This window comes from Rhinopithecus bieti, unplaced genomic scaffold (assembly GCF_001698545.2).
Source record: "Rhinopithecus bieti isolate Rb0 unplaced genomic scaffold, ASM169854v2 scaffold_4134, whole genome shotgun sequence".
Lineage (NCBI taxonomy): Eukaryota > Metazoa > Chordata > Mammalia > Primates > Cercopithecidae > Rhinopithecus > Rhinopithecus bieti.
In genome coordinates, this window is record NW_016804265.1 from 216,769 (window position 1) to 239,857 (window position 23,089).

The 23,089-nt window shown below is 42.7% G+C and overlaps 1 protein-coding gene across 1 annotated transcript in view; it reads left to right on the plus strand.

Annotated features, from left to right (window-relative positions):
- The window catches only part of REPS2 (RALBP1 associated Eps domain containing 2), a 208,626-nt gene that overhangs the window by 176,538 nt on the left and 8,999 nt on the right, over positions 1–23,089 (plus strand). The window contains 2 exon segments of the mRNA XM_017867491.1: positions 18,410–18,493; positions 19,527–19,672. Of these exon segments, the coding sequence (XP_017722980.1) occupies positions 18,410–18,493; positions 19,527–19,672 (230 nt within the window).

Here is a 23,089-nt window from a genome sequence, read left to right on the forward strand (position 1 = left end):
TTTTTTTTTTTTTTTTTTTTGAGACAGAGTCTCGCTCTGTCGCTCGGGCTGGAGTGCAGTGGCCGGATCTCAGCTCACTGCAAGCTCCGCCTCCTGGGTTTACGCCATTCTCCTGCCTCAGCCTCCTGAGTAGCTGGGACTACAGGCACCCGCCACATCGCCCGGCTAGTTTTTTGTATTTTTTAGTAGAGACGGGGTTTCACCGTGTTAGCCAGGATGGTCTCGATCTCCTGACCTCGTGATCCGTCTGTCTCGGCCTCCCAAAGTGCTGGGATTACAGGCTTGAGCCACCGCGCCCGGCCGAGGATTTCTTAAATTTGAAAACTATTCTCAAACAGTTGGCACTGAATGACAAATTCAAAAGGCAAGGGAAATGGCCATAGTGATAAGTGCAAGGAGAAGAGAGGGTGAGAATTAGTAATGAAATACCAGCATTGGAATAGAGGAGAAAGGTGTAAGCCTGTTCCCCTTCCTTCTTTTTAAAAGAAGCACTCAGCATTTTGTTCTTTATCAACACATGTCTTTAGAATTAATCCTAGTAACTAATTCAAAAGAAAGGAAAAGTTCTATGATGACCTTTATTTTAGTATTATAAATAAAAATAAGAACAATACAGACAACCTTAATGTCTAGGAAGAAGGCACTGGTCAAGGGTAATGTATATCTGCCTAATTTGAATATTAGGCATCTATTAAAATGATTACATGACAAACAGTAGAAAAGAGGGGTAACAACTGAATACAGAAGTGTTTCCTGATTGTACCACATAAGTATATGGTACACCTTTGATGGTAAGTTTTTCTCATCTCTGAGGGGTGACCTTGAAGGTCCATGGTGCATGGTAATTGGCCCCTTTCCAGCGGTCAGATTTCGAATTACTTTTAGATTAGCCACTGTTCCCTTCCCAGTAGGGTTTTGAGATTCTTAGCTCCTTAGTGAGTTTCTACTAACTCTTTTTTAGGGGTCTAAAGGGATCGCTTAGATAACTCATTTATAATTTACCTATTTTGTCTTGTAACTTGTTTTTATAAGTTTCTGTATTTTGCGAGATTCTGTATGTGTAGTTTTTGTTTGAATTGGGGTGTCTGTGAAGGTCTCCAGACAGTTCAATACTAAATGTCAAGTGCCTAATGCTAAAATACTTGGAGAAGACTGCTGAGTAAGTGGTAGAAGTTTAAATGGCTGTTTTGGTGGGGAAGTTATGCAGTTTTCTTTTAAAATTTTGTCTTACAATTAAGGATTGGGGAAAAGAAAAAAAAATGTCCTCTGATATGACAACTAGAATAAAACATCATTTGAAGATTTACCAGAATAAAATGACCTTTGGAAACTACTTCTAGAGACCAGCTGTCAGAAATAGTGATAAGACATATTGCATAATTATATTGTTATGATGACTCTAGCAATTGTGAGGTTCAAAGAAATAGTGTACTGAGGTATTATCATCTAGTCATTTTTTTAAATCTATGTTCTTTGGATAGTAAACTCTTATTGCCCTCACTCTTAAATAGTAATTTTGCTGTGTACCGAATTTTAGACTGAAAGTAATTTTTCCTCAGTATTTTGAATGCATTACCTCCTCGTCTACCATTTATTGCTGCCACTGCTCCGGATTGTACTGTCAATCTATTTTTTATTCCTTTGGTGCAGCTTTGTCTTTCCTCTGGGGTGGCTTTTAAAAGTTTATTTTTACTTTCAGTGTTCTGTTTTGATGGCGCTGTGATGGGTCTAAGCATAGATTTAAATTTGTTTACTCCAGGTGACACTTGGCATGCATGTTCCTTCTGGAAAATCATCTTTAGTTGTAGAACATTTAGTGATATCTCTGTGGGTTTTGCTTCTCTACTTATTTCTTCTGTTTTCTTCTTGAACTCAAACTAACTATATTTCTGTCAACACATTTTAAAAAAATTCTAGTAATGAGTCTTTCATCTTTTTTTTTTCTTTTTTGAGACAGGGTCTTGCTCTGTCACCCAGGCTGTGTGATGGGACAATCCATGGCTCACTGCAGCCTCAACCTCCAGGACTGAAGCCGTCCTCCCATTTCAGCCTCCCAAGTAGCTGGGATTACAGGTGCATGCCACCACACCTGGCTAGTTTTTTGTATTTTTTGTAGAGATGGGGTTTTTTCATGTTGCCCAAGCTGGTCTTGAACTCCTGGGCTCAAGCAGTCTTCCCATTTCGACCTCCCAAAGTGCTGGGATGTACAGATGTGAGCACTGCACCTTGTCACTTTCATCTATTTATGTTGTGATCTTTCTGGGTTTGCTCTGGATGAAATCTTCGTCTTCCAAATTAAAAATCCTGTGCATGACTATATAGCCTAGAATTTTTCCTATTCTGTTATTAAGCCTCTATCACTATTCTTTGATTCTAGGTTTTATAATCCATTCTTTTTTATAACAACCTGTTCTTGTTTTACTTTTCCCTATTTTTGTTTTATACCCATCTATTCTTCTTTAAGATCTATTCTCCACTTTTAACTTTGAGGATTCTAAAATACTTATTTTATTTTAACTTGTTCTATTTTCATTTTTGTCAGGAGCAAATTTGCCTTTTTTATTTGGCTGTTCTACCATGCTTTTTGGAATTTTGTTTTGTAGGCTTATTTTGAGTTGGAGTTCAATCTCATTCTCAGTTCTCTGAGCTCCTCCCTTTCTACCAGTTCAGTGGCTGTCTCTACCAACTACTCCTGGCATCCATGGCCTCCAGTCAAGAGCTGATTCTTATACTTGAAATACAGCACTTCCATCTGGTGCAGGTGTCAGGGGTCTTATAGATGGCACCCAATGGTGCGTAGCCCAAAACCAGGCTTCAGTATTATATCTGCTTCAGTTCCTTTCCTAAGTAGGCAACCCAGAGCGTCTCCACAGGTTTCATCTTGGTTTTGCAGCTTCACAGGTAGCAAAGTGATACTTTAGCCTCTGGCATCAGGGAATGAGCTTGGTACCAGTCCCCTGCCTCGTGTGGGACATTTAAATCCCTGTTATTAGGAGCTCTCAGCTGCCTCTGTCTGCTTCTGCACCCTCTGCCTGACCTACCACTTTGTGATTTGGCCCCACAGGGACCTGTATCTTGCTTCTGAGTGGGACTGAGTCTTTTAAATTTTAACGCTTCATGCTGACACTCTCATATCTGTCATTGCATATCATTTTATGGAAGGGGAAGTTGAGATTCAGAGAGCAGAAGTTAACTACTTGGACCTCGCATTTGGTAAGTAAGCCAGCCTGCTGTAGAAGAAAAGGGCTGGAAAGGGTTTCTGGGGGAAGTGCTAGAAATTTACTAAGCATGTAGAGAGAGAGAAAAATCATTCACTGTACATCACAAAAATTAACTGTAGATCTGCTAAGTAAAAGTTGATTAAATTTCTACACTCTGTGCCTACCAATAATTTTCTAAATGTGAACTCTTTCCTACATTAATCTCAAATGCTTATTTTTAAAGTGCCTTCCCCAGTGCAGACTTACATTCATCTTAACCAAAATGGCCTTCACATTTGGTGTGTGGGCCATATTTGATGTAGCAAAAGGCCAAGGGTAACCCTTATTCTGCCCCCTAAAAGGGAACAGAAAGAGAACTTTTGCATAATAAATAATTATTTATGCATTTCAAATTGATTTTAAGAGTACACAAACCATAGAGGCTTTCCGATTCATCATGTATTTTATTAATTTATCAAGCACTTCAACAGAGTGCCCGATGCTCTTCTAGATGCTTTACAAATATTAACTCATTTAAGCCTCACAGCAACCATGTGCAGTGGGTTCTGTTGCTATCCTCACATTGCAGATAAGTAAACAAGGCACAGAGAACCTCAGCAACTTGCTCGAGGTCACTGACAGCAAGAAAGAGTTAAGGCTATGGTTCCTACCTTGGCTATTTAGCCCCAGTGTGCCAGCTCCTACTATACTACTATGCTGTGCTGTGAAACCAAGTCTCACAATTACTTTCTTAACAATCAAACTGACACACTATATTTGTCAGGGATACATTTTATTTTATGGAACTAGTTAAAAATTAGCTTTACCTCACTTCTGGTGACTTGTTTTCTTTCTTAGGTTCTTCCTCATTATATTATGCCCATGATATTGTTGTATTATGTAAAGCTCACTCTGCTGGTTATCATTCTTCTGGAAGATGCCATAAGTTCATCTAATCATTTCATCAGATGTTAATGGAATATGCTCACTGTAGGCCCACACTTTGCTGAGAACTATGGGAGCACAAAGATTGTGATGTGATCTTTATCCTGTAGCTCCTTTTTCCTGCATCACCCTCTCACAGCAGTCGTGCCCAACACTATAGTCTCTCATGGTTCTTACAACTGAGTCATTTTCTATGTGTTTCATTTAAACCCATTTCTTCATGCTTTATTGACATAGGTTGTAGACAATAAACTGGTCACCATGTTTCTAATAACTAACAATATAGCCCAGTTTTCCCCTAGGGGGGCTCAGTTATGGTTGTTTTCTGGGTTTCTGAGCAATAGAATCCTCATTTCTCTTCTCTGCTGCCCCCTATCGCACTGTGACTTTTTTTTTTTTTGAGAGAGATTCTTGCTCTGTCTCTCAGGCTGGAGTGCAGTGGCATGATCTTGGCTCACTGCAACCTCTGCCTCCCGGGTTCAAGCAATTCTCCTGCCTCAGCTTCCCGAGTAGCTGGGATTACAGGCACATACCACCACATCTGGCTAATTTTTGTATTTTTAGTAGAGATGGGGTTTCACCATGTTGGCCAGGCCAGTCTCGAACTCCTGACCTCGTGATCCCCCTGCCTCAGCCTCCCAAAGTGCTGGGATTACAGGCATGAGCCACTGTACGTGGCCTACACTGTGACTTTAAGGAAGCGCTCCTGAGGGGGTCAGAGGAGGAGCAGATGTGGATTGGGAGGATGCCCGAATGTGCTACCATGCTAGTGGGAAAGGACAGTGGAGGACAACCAGGGGTTGGGCTCAGGGAGGCAACCTGACAGAGGATTTAAGAGCATGGGCTTGGGGTTTCAAATCCTATCTCTGCCTCTTACTGGCTTTGTGACTTGGGCAAGTTCATCTCTCTGTGCCTCAATTTCATCATCTGTAAAATGGGGATCATGATAGTATCCATTTTCATAGGGGTCTGATGATTAAATGAGTGAAGATCTCTAAAGCACTTAGAATGATGCCTGGTGCCATGGTCAACCCTCAACAACATTTAGCTGTTATAATTATCACCACAGGCCTAGTGAAACAGAGGTGGGGTCTAGTTGGCAGACACAGAACAGACTCCAGATAGCTAGAAATTAGTTGCCACCAGCCCAGAATGAGTGCTGAACTGGCTCGCTAAAGCACTTGTAGTCGAAGCATGTTGTTACCCTCATCTGTGACCTTTCAGGGGCTGTCTCTCTGCCTACGTCAGGGGTTGGCAAACTATAGCCTACAGGCCAAATCCACATGGTCACCTGTTTCTGTAAATAATGGAAATATGAAGGAGAATCAGTTGGCAAGAGGCACGCATAGGGCATCTTCAACCTTTTCCATTGGGAAACATGAGTCTCGAGAATCCTGCCATAGATCAAAAGAATGGCAATGAGAAGAACCAGTGGACAGATGGATAGGCCTCCCCATCAGCCTTTAACCCTCCTGCTCTTATCTCAAGGATCACATGCCTGTGTTTATAGTTTCTGATTTTTCTTTGAGGACGTTTGACCGAGATGATCTGTCTTTCGGACTTTACTCGCAAAACTCTGAGCAGTATCTTTGATACAACTGGCAGCTTCAAAGGCTTGCAGTGGATAGGACTCCCTAACTCTGTTTCACAAGCATAATTAAAAGAAGGCAGACTAGGCCTCATCACAGTATTGTATCTTGAAGGAGAGGAAGAAGGAAACAAGCCTGTCCGGAGAAAACAGGGTAAAGGAATTTTTCTTCCTACCTTCCTCCTAAATACCCTTCTCTGCCCAGCAAATTTTGTAGGTGTCACCCAGTGATATATTGGTAAACCTTCTCCCCCAAGGGGTGGGGGAAAGCCCCAGTTTGCAGCCATTGTTGCTGTCTGTGTTGTGAATGCTCCCACCATGCTGACTGCAAGTGGAGCTGGGAAGAGATGTGTATCATTGGCTCACTAACACTAGCATGCTCTGTGGTAGACAGCTTCCCTTGCCTCTGAATCCTTGTGTCAGGATTCTACATGCCAGGCAACAAGAGCTTTTTTTCTTTATGTATCATGCCAGTGATTTTAGTCTAGGGCACTGTTTCAGCCCAATCCCAGAATGTGCTATTAGAAATGGGGCCATATTTTTGAAATTGCTAGAGGCAAAACTTCCCTCTTGTTTATGTTTAACTTGTGCCACTAGGTGGCACTTAAAGGACATTACAGGAAATTGGATCTACTGGATTTTTAAAACTTTTTTTTTTTTTTTGAGACGGAGTCTCACTCTGTCGCCCAGGCTGGAGTGCAGTGGCGCGATCTCAGCTCACTGCAACCTCCGCCTCCCGGGTTCAAGCAATTTTCCTGCCTCAGTCTCCCGAGTAGCTGGGACTATAGGCATGTGCCACCACACCCAGATAATTTTTATATTTTTAGTAGAGATGGGGTTTTGCCATGTTGGCCAGGCTGGTCTCAAACCCGTGACCTGAGTTGATCCGCCCACCTTGGCCTCCCAAAGTGCGAGGATTACAGGCATGAGCCACCGTGCCCGGCCCAAAACACTTCTTATTGAAGTATAATATGCATGTAGAAAAGCAAGTTGCACATTTAATGCGCAACTCAATTTTCGCAAGCAGAGCACATGCATATAATCAGCATCCAAATCAAGAAACAGGATATTACTAGCACCCCAGAAGCCCTCCTTGTGCTGTTTTCCAGTTGCTATCTCTTATTCTTAGGGTTACCACTATTCTGACTTCTAACAGCATAAATTAGTTTGACCTGTGTTCTACTTTATGTAAGTGGAATCATGCGGTGTATACTCTGTGTCTGGCTTTTTATTAAATGATGTTTGTGTGATTTATTCATACTGTTGTGTGTAATTGAGATCATTGCTGTATAGTATTCCATTGTATGTGCAAATATAACACTGTTTTCTACTATTGATGCACATTTTTGTACTTTTCAGATTTGGGAAATTGTGAATAGTGCTGCTGTGAACACTCGTATCCAAGTTGTTGAGTGGATGAGTGTTTTCATTTCTCTTGGATATATACCTAAGAGTAGGATTTCTGGGTCATAGTGTAGGCATATGTTCAGCTTTAATAGGTACTGCCAAACAGTTTTACGAAGCGTTTGTACTGATTTACACTCCATTAATGGTGTTCCCACTCCAGTTCCACGTCCTCATCAATGCTGAATTTATTTTATGGCTGGTTCCTAACTCAACATAATTTTTATAGCTCCCTTTCTGGCCAGCTATTTCTAATTGAAATTTTTTAAAGCCACATTATTCTGATGGACATGGCTCATGCAGGAAGGGCTATGTCAACCCAAAAGGGGACATTTATCACAGCCTAAGTGTGAACTATCAGTAAATCAGAAAGGGTGTTACTCTAACACTCCATCACACCAATACACAGAGCAAAGGAACCAGGAAAGTAATTCAGATTGTAAGTGTGATAAAATATCAGTTCATAGGCCAGGGCTCTGAGGCATTTTGAAGTTTGTATATACATTTGTTATTATTGCCAGGCCTATATATGTCAGGGATTGGGGCCCAACAGAAAGGATTTCTAAAGGCCTCATAATGAGGTGCCTTTCAATTGTGCTGCTGGTGGGTGCCTGTTTAGTAAGGGTCTCTTTGGTTTGGCAAGAGGCATGCATGGGGCATCTTTCTTCAACCTCATCCCTGGGGAGCGTGAGTCTCTAGAGAATCCTGCTTTAGATCACCTTACCTGTGAGGCTCATGTTGTTGTCTCTGCAGATGGTGTTTTAATATGGCTTTAGGTATGTGATATAGAGAGTGCAGTTCAGACTTGACTCAGATTTCTGTTCCATTACTAGAAATTGGACATAGAACAAAACCCAGGTCATGGTCAAAATATTTGTCTTTAGACCAAAATAAAGTGCTCATAGTCCTTTAGTTGTAACAGTAAGTCTGTCTCATGGATGTTGTCCATAATCTAATGGGTTCCAGGAATCCCCAAGACATTCTGCCATGTGACTGCTGAATCCAGCAACTAGTTGCCCATTATAGTCACTGGTATCCACTCTCAACAAAGTTGTTCCTGAGCCCCTCTGTCAGTGAGTGTCTCCAATGTTGGATTGGTCTACTGAGGGGGGTGCCCACCAGAGATGTTCACTGCACACTGCCTGAGATATCTATGCTAAAGCAGCAGTGAAACATGAAAGTCTGAAAGGGATTTTATTTTTAAATTTTTCTCCCCTCCAATATTAGTAGCAGTAATATCCAGTCGCACAGATTTAGACTGTGGATAGCCTGCTTTGTGGGATCTGCTTATATTCTAAATTGGAGCCAGCATTTTATCAGCCTAGGTTTTCATCTGTTTGGCAAGGAGGAAAATGCCCTTATGTTGGATTGGCTGCTGCTTGCAATAGGAGGAACTATGCCTGGGAAACCCATCATAATTTTAATCCTAATGATGATAGTAGCTGCCATTGTCGAACAGTTACTATGTAATTGTGCTTAGCACACTAGACAGACATTTTGCTTAATCTTCACAATATTGTGAGTTAGGTGAATTATTCCACTTTGCAGATGAAGAAATTGCAGCTCAGCGAGACTAAGCATGTGACCAGCTCACACAATGAGCAAGTGCAAAACCTGGGTTTGACTCCAGAGCCTATACCCTGTAACTGTTCTGTGCTCTGTGGGTGCAGTTACCAAGGGATGAATTACTGACTTCTTCTCCAGTGGAACACGAAACAGTATTGGGTTCATTGCTGGGTTATTCCACACATTGATTAGAGGACCTGTTGTTTGCGGGCATTCAGCTTAGGTATCAGGAAAATGATAGGGAAACAAGACAGATCCTGCCCTCCAGGTGCTTACCATTCATTTATCATGTTCCGTCTCTCACAGGTGACTTGAGTCCTGGATTTTTGGTAATCATTCTTGCTGAGAATTCAGTCTTTTGGACCTTCTTGAGGCTCTATTTACCCCTCTCTCTGAGCCTGGTTGGGGAATGATAGGGTGGAACAGTGGTGTGCTAGGCCATTGGTTCTACATCTTCTATGACTGGGTTTAGCAAATGGCTTTCTGTTGTGTTCTTGCCCAGCAGAGATGGGGGACAGGTGAAAACTAGGCACCAAATGATATTTAGAATACTGACAGGATGCTGGAAAGGCCCTGGAGGCAGGAGCAGGATTGTCTTCTCATCTGCCTAAAATTTAGCTGCTGCCCTTGTGATCCCCATTCTTGGAATCCACCTGGATCCTTGGATGATAAAGCCTGAGTTTCTTGTTCTGACCTGCCAATATTGCAAACCTAAAAAAGAAGTTACCTATGTTATCCACACCTTGGCAAAGTTCTACAGATAGACTTTTTTTTTTTTTTTTTGAGACAGAGTCTTGCTCTGTCACCCAGGCTGGAATGTGGGAGTGCAGTAGCGAGATTTCGGTTCACTACAACCTCCGCCTCCCGGGTTCGAGTAATTCTCATGCCTCAGCCTCCTGAGTAGCTGGGATTACAGGAGTGCGTCACCACACCGAGCTAATTTTTGTATCTTTAGTAGAGATGGGGTTTTGTCATGTTGGCCAGGTTGGTCTGAAACTCCTGGTGTCAAGTGATCCACCTCCCAAAGTGCTGGGATTACAGGCGTGAGCCACCATGCCCAGCCAGACTATTTATTTTTTAAGTGGGATTTGACTTTTTTTTGTTGTTGCAAATTTGACTTTTAAACAAAATTTTACTGCTAAAGATTTTGCCCAGCTGCAAATATTTATCTATAGAACCATGTGGCATATGCCCCCATTCCCTCCATGATGAATGGATGAGAAAACAATGAAGAAGCCTAGTTAGTATTGCAAGAGCACCTGTGGCCTTGCCCAGACTAGGGCCTTGGAGACTAGGTTTTCTCATCTCTTAAATGAAGAGTTTGCACCATCAGTGGTTCCCGGTTGATCTGGGCTGGCTACATAAAAATCACCTAGGGAGCTTGTTAAAATATGAGTTTCTAATGCCTCATCCCTAAGGGATTCTGATGAAAGAAGTCTGGAATAGCATCTACAAGTCTGAATTTATAAAAAGTTCCCCAGATAATTATCCTGCTCCAGTTATATTTGGGAGACACTGGGCTAGAGGGTCTAGAACAAACATAATTGAGTTGGGGAGAAACTTCCAATGTGCTTGAAGATTTGGGGAATAACTATATGCCTGGAGCAGGTTCCATATGGGCAAACTAACCCAGTTATGATGCAGAGGTAAATTGGAGCCAGAGGATGGAAGAGCTTTAACTGGCCGAGGGATTGTGTTGTGTGCCATAGGCCTTGGGGAGCCAGTGAAAGACTGAGAAAAAGCATTTTGATTAGATAGTGCTTTACAAGATTAATTTCTCAGTGGTGTGCAGGGTGGATCAGACTGGGCTAGAACTGAAGGCTGGAAAAAGACCCATTGAAGTCTTTGCAGTGGCCCAGGTGACAAGTGTGACGAGTGCGTGGACTCAGATGGGACCAGTGGGACCTTTGTAAAGCTAACCTGCCTCAGTGGAACTGGAATCTGAGACATACTGTTTTAAACTCCTTAAAAATGCATAATTTATTAATGTCATGTTCATCTGCCTAAACTATTATAATTAACTATTTTTTGTGTGTTTTTGTCCAGAAGGTTTTAAAGGAGCCCTGTAAATAAATTCATGCAGAGAAGTAGTTGGCAGCAGCAACAGCTGCTACTGCAGGGAGAAGGGACCCCCTTCTGGCGAGGCAGCAACCTCATTCTAACCCTACCTTCATCGTACTCTTAAGCCAAAGCAAGAAGGGAGAGGAGTGCAACAGGGGCCAACTTTTGGTCTGCCAACCACAGTGGAGAATGCACCTCCCCAAGGGTTAGGTGTGAAACATGGCATTTGACATTCAAGTCAAATAGAATGTTCTTCCTTTTGTTCCTCTAAAATCCAGTCTGTAGTCAGTGTTTCTGAAAATATGTTCCACAGAACATTAGTTCTTCAGGATGTTAATAGGAGTTACATGAGTTAATAGGAGTTACATGAGAATAAGGAGATGAAACCAAATAACTTTGGGAACTGATTGGCTATGCAAAGGCAAGTGACTTCCTTTCAGAATTTCAGAGTGTGTAATGTGCTATGTGCTCAGTGAATCTCCAAGGGGGAGATAGACCAGGCAGTGTTTCCTAAGCTTATCTGTAGATTCTTCTTCCCCCTAGGCCAGGGGCTGACAAATTATGGCTCATAGGCCTCATCTATCCCATCACTTTTTTTTTGTAAATAAAGTTTATTGGAACACAGTTGTGCCCATTCATCATATTGTCTGTAGCTGCTTTAGCACAACAGCAGAGTTGCAGAGTGGCTACAGAGGTAGTCTGGCCCTCAAACCCTAAGATATTTACTGTCTGCCCATTACAGAAAGGTTTGCTAATCCCTGCTCTAGACAATTCATGGAACTGGTGCTTCCTGGTACCCCCTTTCAGAGATGCTACTAGAAGATATACATTCTTCTAGTTGTTATTCCAGCACTGCTTTATGATAAATCTGCCTAATTTTATTCCATTTCCATACTGCCATCATTCCTGCCTCTTGCTTTAAACTGCTTTATCTCTCAACCATTTACCCATTATCCAGGATCCAAACCTGGGTTCCATGTGTCCTTATCTTTTCTTTACTTACAACGTTCCAAAAATGGCCAATGGTGTCTTCAGTTTCCAGTCTGAGTAGCTCTTAAGTCAGCCCGAACCCATTCCTACCAACCTGGCCTAGATAACCATAATCTTTTCTTTTTCAGCGTTCGAATTGGGTTCCTTTTACGCAGGTACGAGTTGCCTCTAGTCCTGGATCTAGAATAACCTTTGTAAAATACAAATCTAGTCAGATTGATTCCTTACTTAAAATCCTTCAGTGGACCCTCTGGCCCTCAGGATAAGCTCTGATCCTTAGGACGGATGTGTGTCAGTCTGGTTGGGCAAACAGAAACCACTCTTGGTATTTCCTGCTGGAAGAGATTTAATTTAAGGAATTAGTTACTTAAGAAACTTAAGAAACTAAGAAAAGGAGTAAATATTTCCAGGCTTCTGCCTGCTACAGCGTAGAGAAGGGCATGGAAATGAGGGGTGGTGTTGAGTGTCTAGCAGATGACCCAGAACAAACCAGGTCTGGGAGACCATGTGTTACCCCCTGCTGTCCTTCTCCAGCTTCAGCTGTCCCATTTTTCTCCTGACTCCTCACCCTTCCTCCACCCTGCAAGTCCCCAAATTCTAGATACATCAGGATGCCTTTTTGTCCCCCTAGAAACTTAAAACAACTGACATTTACGAGCTCACAGTCTCTTTGGGTCAGGAACTTGGGAGTGACTTAGCTGGGTGGTTCTGGGTCACATTCTCTCATGAGGCTTCTGTCAAGATGTCTTCCAGGGCTGCAGTCATCTGAAGGCTTTACTGGAGCTGATGATCCACCTCTAAGATGGCTCACTCATAAGGCTGTTGGCAGGAGGCCTCACTTCTTTGCTGTATGGACCCCTTGCTAGGACTGCTTGGGTGTCCTCACAGTGTGGCAGCTGACTGTCTCCAGAACAAGTGATGAGAGTGAGAGATAGAGATAGAAACAGAGACAACAAGGAGGAGCATACTAGAGTGCTTTCAGTCCCCTCTCCTGGGAGTACGTTGCATAGTATCTCAGGTCAGCTTCCCTAGAAGCAGAACCTGAGATGAGGATTCTTGAAAAGTGATTTGTTGAAGGAATGCTCTTTAGGAAAAAACCTAGGAGGAGGAGAAGGAAGAAAAGTAGGGAAGGGGAAGGAGCCAAGCAATGATGTAGTCTCAGATAAAATCTGACCTTGACCTCATCCACACGGGCAGGATTCTGGTACATAGTTGCATAATAGAGTTAACCCTGTTTGAGACAGGGGACTGGCCTTTTATATCCTTCTCTAAGTCAGTCGTTATAGGCTGCTGGAGGTTGGGGTGGGAGGTAGGCTCCCATTGGTTGAGAATAAGTCTCTAGCGAAGAGAGCAGCTGTGAGTCCTCAATAGCTAACAGAGCAACTGTGGGATGGTGTGCCAGCCAGGGAAAGGTGACCCAGGTGGGGCCAACACAGCACCTACTACAGTGGGCCTCCCCCTACCCATGTCCCAAGCACCTACCATGGTCCCTGACATAGCAGAGGTACAAAAGAAATATCTATGTAATTGAATAAATGAATGCATAGAAATGCTTAGCCTCTCTGAACCTGTGTCCATTTCTGGGAAGCCAGCTCAGCAGGAATCATATTGTCCCATCAACCATGGGAATGGTCAAAGACCCAGGACAGTTTGCCACATCGTGAGTGGCAGCACTGTCTAAGTCCAGGAGTTTCACTGCAAAATTAGAATGAAAGTATATTTGCCATTTGTAAATAAGGAAGTATTAATATTATAATATTAGATATATATTTTTAAAAGGAACTTTAGCTCACATTTCAGTGAGCTCTTTGCTAAAAGTACATTTTTCTGGTTTGTCACATCCTGACTGGGTACATGTTGTTATACATGGAACCATGAGGGCAGAACTGCCATTTGTAATATTAATTGTAATCCATATATCTGTTTTTTTCCCACAAGAATCAGTCACTGGATTTCAGTTCAGAAAACCAAAACTTTTGGACAAAGCCATATTATCGTGTTGGCAGAGTTGTTCCCCCGACCCCAAATACACAGAGGAGGAAGAGAACCACTGAGGCCCCCTGTTTTCTTGGATTATCAGTCTTCCAAAGTTGGTAACTTAGAAAAGTCTCAAGAAATAGCAAAGAAATCTCCCCACCTTATTCTGCTTTCCACATCCCACGCTTAACATAAGCCTCAAACTATTTTTATGAAGGAAAGCTTATTGTGAAGAAGGTCTTTTGCATGCCTAAATCTCATCTTTAGTTTTTCTTATCACAAAGCTGGTTATCTTTGCCCATCTCTTTTCCTGAGATAATGTCTGACTCTGTCAAGGCTGTGCCTTATTCTGGAACCTTCCTGATGCCTGTGTTCCAGGTCCGTCCCGAGATTTGCTCCTCCGAATGCTTGATAGATGGATCAATTTAGGGGATTGATGGTCAGATTTAGCCTGACGTAACACCATGCAGTGGTCTGTTACCAGACATAGAGCTGGAAAACCCAGGCCACTGCATACAAGTTCAGGAAGGTAAATTTGCAAATGGAAAACATTTTAAGACACATCTCACAGCTGCTTCCTCATCCCCCACCCCATTGTTTGTGTTTTAGAGATGTTTAAGAGAAAAGAGGCAATAACAACGACACTGTGCTGTGCTTTGGAATCCTCATTTATGTTGAAAAAGGGTTCATTTGTCATCTCCTTCAATATTTCCATGAGGAGACTTTGCTCATCTCACCAGGGAATGGAGTGGTAGAGCAAACACTTCTCTGTCCACCTGATGATGGAGGAGAGCCAACTAACTGAAAGGCAGAGAGCCTGAAACTATTATCGTCTCTCTGCCTGCCTGCTGCAAGATATTGCTGCATACCTGTGGTCCCTGCAGGAGGCTGCATGCGTAGACTTGGGCCAGAACATATATTATCTTCCAAGCAGTAGATTTCTAGATAAAAGGCAAGAAGGGGCCTCAGGTTCAGTTGCATTCTTCAGCGTGGTTCACAGGAGGCCCTGCATTCAGGTGGTTACTGGGCCCTCACTCAGCTGTTAATAAAGCTGACTTTTGGCTCATAGAGCTTGGAGTATGCCTCCATTTGTATGAACCTCCAGGGAAAGCAGGGTGAGGGCTTGTGTTCCCTAGACTCCTGACAGTGAATGACTCCTGGACAGCTTTGCTTGGTTGTTTCCCAGGTACTTCTAACTCAGTCTGCCTAAAGATGAGTCCCCCTCACTTCTGTTTCTCCTGTGTTTCCCATCTTGGGGATTGACCTTAGTGTTCTTGTGGTAGCTCCAGCTGCAATTATGGATGTTGGAGCATGAGAGGCCCTTTGTGAGCTTACTTTTGGGTCTTTCTCACCATTCCCACACATTGCTCTTTTAGCCCAGGCCTCAGCTGAGACATCACCTGCTCCTGAGTCTTTGCCGACCCATGGAACTGGGTACTTCTGTAGTCCCCATACTTGCCCTCCACAGTCCACTGAAGCAAGTTGGCTTTATTACTTCCCTGTTGCTCCCACTAGACTTTAAGCTTCTCTTAAGCAGCATCTGTATCTTGTTCATCCTTGAGTGCCAGTGCTAGCACAGGGCCTGCCTGTAGTGACTGCTTAATAAATACATCTTGAATGAGTAACACTCAGGCCTGAGAGTACCTGAGATTGTATAGCATAGTGGTTATAAGCTCAGCTTTGGAAATCAAGGCCTGTGTTCGGACTCCGCTATTTGTGTGATTTTGGGTGAGTTCCTTAACTTCTTGATCTTCAGTTTCTTCACCAATAAGATGGGGATAATAATTACTTCCTAGGGCTGTGATGATGAATTGCAATGATACATGCAAAGCCCTTTGATCAATGTATGACACATAGTAAGTGTTGTGTGCATCATAGTACCTACTGGCAACAACAACAACAATATAGTTATCTTTAATGGAAGGGAGAAAGCTATAAGAACTAGTTGGAACTAGAAATCAGGAACGTTGAGTGCTTGCATAGTGGATTTAGAGGAGATGGGGAATTGCTTGGGATAAAATATGGGAACAGATGGGATTACCCTGGGAGAGAATGAACAGGGAGGGAAAAATGGGTGGAGGAACTAAAGACAGAACCTTAAGAAATCCTACATTTGAGGGATAAAAGGAGTCAAAACAGGAAAAAGAGCAAATGACTACAATTAGGAGATTGCAGCTTCTCAGATGCGAGGGGCAGGAGTTTAAAAAAGATAGTCAAAGGCGCTATACTGGGCAGAAGATCAATGAGGAGAAGACGAGAAGAGGCAGCCATAACGTGTTAAATGGGAGTATGTTAGCGCCCTTGGGAACTAGCCATTTCAGTGGAGTCAGAGGAAGAAGCCATGCTCTGAAGGAGGTTAGAGAAGGCCAGGTTAGGGATGAAGTCAGTTTGTTGTGCTACAGTGTTTCTGTAATGAGTATTATCTGTGGGTCAATAGATGACTGTTGTCAGTATGATGTAGAAGTCACATTGGTTCATATGTAGGGTTCGTTCTCAGCACATGAATGTTTTGGCATCACTGGCTACTAGTGGCTGAAAGCAGACTAACATAGCTGAAGGCAGAAGACTGGGGGAAATGGGGAACATAGAGAGCTGGTCATGAGGCCCAGTCACCCTGTGTTCTTCCACTTGACGGATTCACATCCACTCTGTCTTGAAGTGCTTTGGGGACATTCCTTGCCAGTCTTAGTGAGTTTAGTCACTGATTCCATCCCACTCAGCACCCTCGACCTTTCTGATAACTCCTTCTACTACAGCCCCCTTCCTTTTTTAAGGTAAAGGGCCATAATTACTAGAGTGGTTTTTTTCCCCAAACTGTGTCCAGCTTTATTAAAGATACGTTTTGTGAACAATCATGGTATTTCAGGCAGGACATGAGCGAAAATCATTAACAGTATACAACTTTAAGATTCCCTCCTTCAATGGACTTCCAAAATTAGAAAGCCGTGGTAAAACCCAATGAAGTCTTCATTTGGTGCCCCGAAGAGGGAAAGTTCAGAGTGAGGGTTGACATTTCACATTCAACGTGCTGTTTAACAACTTTTCATGAGCTGACCCTGACTTTCAGGAAATGAAATGAAAATGGCAGAATTTATCTGAAGATCCACAATCTAGAAACAGAGCACGGGTCTTTCAAGGGTTCTCGCTGGGAAGTCCAGATTGCCAGCCTGACTGGTAACCAGTTACTGGGGGCCAGACCCCAACAGGTATCTGGGTTTGAGGGAGTTAAGTGTATATTGAAGGCAGAGAGGGAGAGGGGACATAAAAGGAATTTGTTTCTCCACACCACAAGGCCTTTGTGGCAAGGTGACTGTGTGTGTCAACGTCAGACAGTCCCTCTTTCTGGGAGCCAAGAAGATGTCTTTCAAAACTAAAAGGGAAAGGTGTTTTCTCCACATCAGTCCAGCTTCAGAGACATTTTTTTTTTTTCTTTCCCGAGATGAAGTCTTGCTCTTGTCGCCCAGGCTGGAGTGCAGTGGCACCATCTCGGCTCACTGCAACCTCTGCCTCCCAGGTTCAAGTGAGTCTCCTGTCTCAGCCTCCTGAGTAGCTGGGATTACAGGAACCCACCATCACGCCCAGCTAATTTTTGTACTTTTATTAGAGACGGGGTTTCGCCATGTTGGCCAGGCTGGTCTCGAACTCCTGACCTCAGGTGATCCACCCGCCTTGGCCTCCCAAAGTGCTGGGATTAGAGGCGTGAGCCACCATGCCTGGCCTCAGAGACATTCTATTAGTGACGTATGCCCCTTCTCCATAAAACAACAATGATGTGTTTGGTGTGCTAACAACATGGCTTAAAAAAAATTTCTGCATTTTTATAAAACTTAATAAAAAATAATACTTCAAACTGCACAGTCACCAGAAATACACAGTTATCAAAAATGCACACACTTCCCTTGGCATCCCCAGCGCCTTCAGCTTTCTGTGCCTGCTCTGTTTTGGCCTCTGCATTTTCTGCAGAGTTATTCCCCTCCTTGCCAGCATGGGCTTTTCCCTTTTCCCCCTTTACCTTCTTTCCCTTCTTTGCAGGGCCCTCTTTAGGCTTGGGCTTTGGAGGAGCAGGTTTGGCAGACAACCTTGCAGATCTTCTCTGTGGTTTGTCCTCACTTTGGTTTTGTCTCCGTTAGCGTCCCCTTCAGCCTTTGTCTTGGGCATGGTGGCGGCCACTGCAGTGGAATGTAGTTGCTGGATCCGGGGATGCAACAGCACGTGGGCTTTGGTTGGCCTGGGGGATAGTTCTTACTTCTTCACACTGCTTGCTAATAGAGTATTTCTTTATTAGAAATTTAACATTTAAAACATCAGAGTTTTAATGATGATGATTGTTTTGTTGGTGCTCAAGTTAAAATCTTTTTTTCAACCCTGTTTTCTGATAACCTTGTTATTTTAGAGTTTGTTGTTGCGAAGCATTAGTTTTTTAGCAATACATACGTTCAATTACAGAAGAAATTCCCATGATTCCTTTTCCTAAGGTTGAACAATCTGAGAAGGAGGGTTAGTTAATAGCAGCATCTATAGGAGGTTTTTCCCAAGGATCAGCAGACGTAAGCATTCTTGGCTGCAACTTGGCCTAAATCAGTTTTCCCTTGGTGACTATCTTCCTAAGTGCTCTTTATTATATATTTAGGTGATTGTGTTTTTGCATTTCTGTCCTCTCTCTGATCTTTTTCTACAGTCTGAACAAGTGTCAGAGGCCGAGTTACTCCCACAGCTGAGCAGAGCCCCATCCCAGGCTGCAGAAAGTAGTCCAGCAAAGAAGGTAAGGTCAGCCTGAGGATGCTGTCAGATGGCATTGCGAGTCCCACCCATGGGCTTCTTATCTTTATTAGCTGATCTATTGTTTTAAGGTTTCTGTGTCCTGAAATGAATGTCAGTGATCCAGATTTCCTAGACTGTGGGTTCTTTGTGAAGATTTGGGTCCTGAAGATTCCTGGGCTTGACCCTTGATGTCATTTTGTACATGACAGTACATACTCAACCTCCTTAGCCCCGCAGCTAAACATGGTGGCCTTCTTTATGGCAAGAGCAAAAAGGGCTGTGGAGGGGGACAGATGTCTTTAACAAAACCCCATCCACCTGCTAAGCCTCTATGAGTGCCTCTTGAAGTGGGGTATTCTCTCCTTCTTGGTCTTTGTACCATGGTTTCCTCTTGCATCGTGGCATTTTCAGCTGGCATCTGCCCAGCCATGCCATTGGGTCACCTGTCATTTACTCAGTAAGTACCCCTCACTCATCATGCTCTCCATTCATCTCCTCACCCTCTTCTTGTCCTCCAAGGCTCTTCTCCCTTCAGAGAGAGTGGGCCTTGGACTCAGGAGCACAGGTGAGGTAGAGTCCTCCAAGGAAGCAGGCCAACTGTGTCCTTCCATAATACACTGTGGCTCTTTTTCTTGACTTTATGTAGGAATTGGGGATAGGAGAATGATGAACATATGATTAAGACCTTTAAAAACTTCCAAAGCTTAGGTTTTAAAAGGCTTCAGAGTGAGGCAGGAGCCTATCTTGTCTTCAGTTAGATAAGGCCCCATGGTGTGAGATGCACACAGGGTCTGTGTGAGTTTCAGGTGACAAGAAGTAATAGACTTCTTGAAACATTTAAAATAAAAGGAAAAGGGAAGACCACTGGACTCTGATGCCTGTGTCCCCCCAGTTCTTGCTGAGCCATGGATCAGTAAATAGAGTACCCTCCTGATCTTGGGGCTGGGGCTAAAGGAATGTGGGACACTGGCAGGAAGAGTGGAGGGAATATTTAAATGATTAACATTTAATTTTATTTTGTTTTAAATCTGCAGGATGTACCGTATTCTCAGCCACCATCAAAGCCCATTCGTAGGAAATTCAGACCAGAAAATCAAGCTACAGAAAACCAAGAGCCTTCCACCGCTGCAAGTGGGCCAGCTTCTGCAGCAACCATGAAACCACACCCAACAGTCCAAAAGTAAGTAGACCACATAAACAAGAGCAAGGTAGGAATCTCGCTCTGAGATGTACACAGATATGTAAATGTGTTGACATTTACATGCACACCAACAGAAGGATTTCATGGTTTTAAGTTTTTTTTTTTTTTTTTTTTTTTTTTTTTCCGTGGTTGTAGGTTTTATCTTGCTCATCTCTGTGATGGGATTCAAGCCTCCCAGTCACACAGAAGGCTTTATAAGCTGTAGGACTTAACCTGACCTAAAGGGGCAGGCGAGTCCTAGGCTGTGGTGTTTGCTTTGGTTTGATTTCTTTCCCTTCCTCTCACCTTCTGTTGTTTCCTACCCCTCTTCCTTGTGAGGGCCCAGATTTTCCTGGCAAGACGACAGTATTGTAAATTGCAGTTTTGCCTCTCTGCCCATGTTATCTCCTTTTCCCTCAGGGCAAATGGCTAGCTCCTTCACCCACAGACACACTTTCAGTAGGTGTGGTATGTGATGGTTTCTGTTGTTGGTCGCCTCAGCACAGAATGGATACATACGGAACTTCCATTATATTTATCTAACCAGCTGGAACAGGTATTGGAGGGAGGGTGGAGACATCTGTGGACATGGCCAGGGACTGACACAATGATGCTCTGGACAAACTATTCTTCTCTGTAAAACTTTGGCTTTGAGAAGAGCCATCACTTGCTTCAATTTCTTTGTAGTGAAATTGAGGTAGGTGTTGAGGACAGAAACCTGCTCCTGTCACTTGACTGCAAGTGAGCCTGACTGGTCACTAACATAAATGCTCAAGACCCATCATGACCCTGCTTTTGGGGTCTTGCAGGTCTCAGATGCTGCTGCAGATTTTCTTCTGCTTACACTGTTGTAGAACAAAAAGCAGCAGGTTCTGTGGGAGATGTTAGCAACTTGTCTTTGAAGCCAAAGTCCCGTTCTGAATCTCTGCAGCCCTCTCCTTCAGGCAATTTTCTTTTTTTTCAAATGGACAGGTCCCTGGTGGTATAAGTCCATAGAGGAAGTATATTTTGTTCATCACATTCACCGAGAGCTTTGACCATCTTCTAGCCCCTGTTAAGCCTGGAAGGTGAATCCCTATCAGGAACAGAGATGGCTCAGTTTTCTTCCATGTTCTACCCCAGCACTCCACTTTAATTTCAGCTTCATGTTAATTTTAGTCATCAGTGGCTTAACATTCTCCAGAGTAGTTGTCAGGGCATCTGGTGGAGTTCATACAGAGATCTTTTCTTTTTCTCTTTTTTATAACAGCTTTATTGCAATGTAATTCACATAGCATACAGTTCATGTTTTTAAATGTACAATTCAGTAGTTCTTAGTTTATTCACAAAGTCATGCAACCATCACCACAATCTAACTTTTGTCATGCCTAAAATAGTATCAATGCCCATTAGCAATCCCTCCCCATTCTCTCCTTCCCCCTCAGCCCCTGGCAACCACGAATCTCCTTTCTGTCTCCATGGCTTTGCATATTCTTGTCATTTCACATAAATGGAATAATGAAAGGTGGTCTTTTGTGACTGGCTTCTTTCACTTAGCATAATGTTTTCAAGGTTCATCCAAGTTGTAGCATAAATCTGGACTTTTTTTTAATGGCTGAATAATATTCCATTGTATTGATAGACCACATTTTATTCATCCATTCATCAGTTGATGGACATTTTGGTTATTTCTGCTTTTTGGCTCTTAAGAGTAGTGCCACTATTTGTGTACATGTTTTTGTGTGGACTTACGTTTTCATTTCTCTTGGGTCTGTACCTGGAAGTGGAATTGCTAGGTCATGTGGTAACTCTATCTTTAATATTTCAAAGAACTACCACACTTTTTCGTAGTGGCTGCACCATTTCATGTTCCTGTTGGCAATGTATGCGAGTTCCAATTTCTCCATTTTGTCAACACTTACACTTTTTTTTTTTTTTTTTTTTTTTTTTTTTTTTTTTTTTTTTTTTTATTACAGCCATCCTAGTTGAATGTGAAGTGTTATCTCATGGTTTTATTTGCATTTCTTTCGTGCTAATGACATTGATCATCTTTTCATGTGCCCTATTGGCCGTTTGTTTATCTTCCTAATGTGAATAGACATAGAAAATGTCTATTACACCATTTTGCCCCACTTTTAATTGGATTATTAATCTTTTTATTTTTGAGTTATGAGTTCTTTATATATTCTGGATACAACTCCCTTGTCAGATATATGAGAAAATTGAGCCATCTTTGTAAATATTTTCTGTCATTCTGTGGGTTGTCTTTTCAATTTCTATTTTTATTTTTATTTTTTAGAGACAAAGTCTCACTCTCTCACCCAGGCTGGGGTGCAGTAGCATGATCATGGCTCATTGAAGCCTCGAATTCCTGGGCTCAAGTGATCCTTTCCCCCTCAGCCTCCTGAGTAGCTGGAACTACAGGCATGAGCCACCATACCCAGCCAATTTCATTTTATTTTTTGTAGTGATGGAGTCTTACTATGTTGCCCAGTCTGGTCTCAAACTCCTGGCCTCAAGGGACCATCCTGCCTCGACCTCTCAGAGTGCTGGGATTACAGGCCTGAGCCACTGCACTCAGCCAATTGTCAATGTCAATCAGATCTGTAAGGTGGTCACAGTCCATTCTAGTTCAGTTGCCCTTGTCTAGAACCCATCTCCCAGTGATGGCACATATGGCTGTTTTTCTAGGAGAACATCAGTTGCTCTTTTGCTCTAAGAATTCGGTGTTTCTTGCTGTGGGATGAAAGGTTGTAGATTATCCCTGTGGTAACCACACTGATTTATCATCCCAACCATGAACGGTTTTGAAAAGTAAAGAGAGTGTTAAGGTACTTATACTGAACAGACAGTTCAAATGGAGATTGTAATGGGCACAGTAGGATGCGTGGTCACTCTAGTTATGCCTGTTCTGTGAATTTGCTGTTAATTGGGACATACTGGTATTAAAACGTTCCGTATTTTTCTCAAGTGCCACAGATATATGCTGGTCTATGCACATACACATGAGTGCACATTTATGCACACATACACTTATACTTAGGCATTCATGCCTAATAATAAGGTAGAGTAGGTAGTCTGGCTAAGTTAATGTAGAATTTTTGGGAAAAAGAATGTTCTTCTATTATTTTCCTTCAGACTTGTCCACAGGGGACACCTGCAGGTCTTTTAAGTGCTATTAATTCTTACACAAAAAGGGCATTCCAGTTAATATGGTTTGTCAGGAAGAAATACTTATTAAAATGTCTTGGAATAAATGGAACACAAATGTTTGAAAAGGCCCACTTCACAGCTTTTATTCAAGTTATAAAATGGGAATTACTTCAGGTGTAAATAATTCATCCCAACAAATTTGTTTCATTTGGTGTCTATCTGCCTGACCGCCTGTGAATATGAGATTTTATTTTTGGAGCCCTGTGTTGTTAACCACTTGTTAGT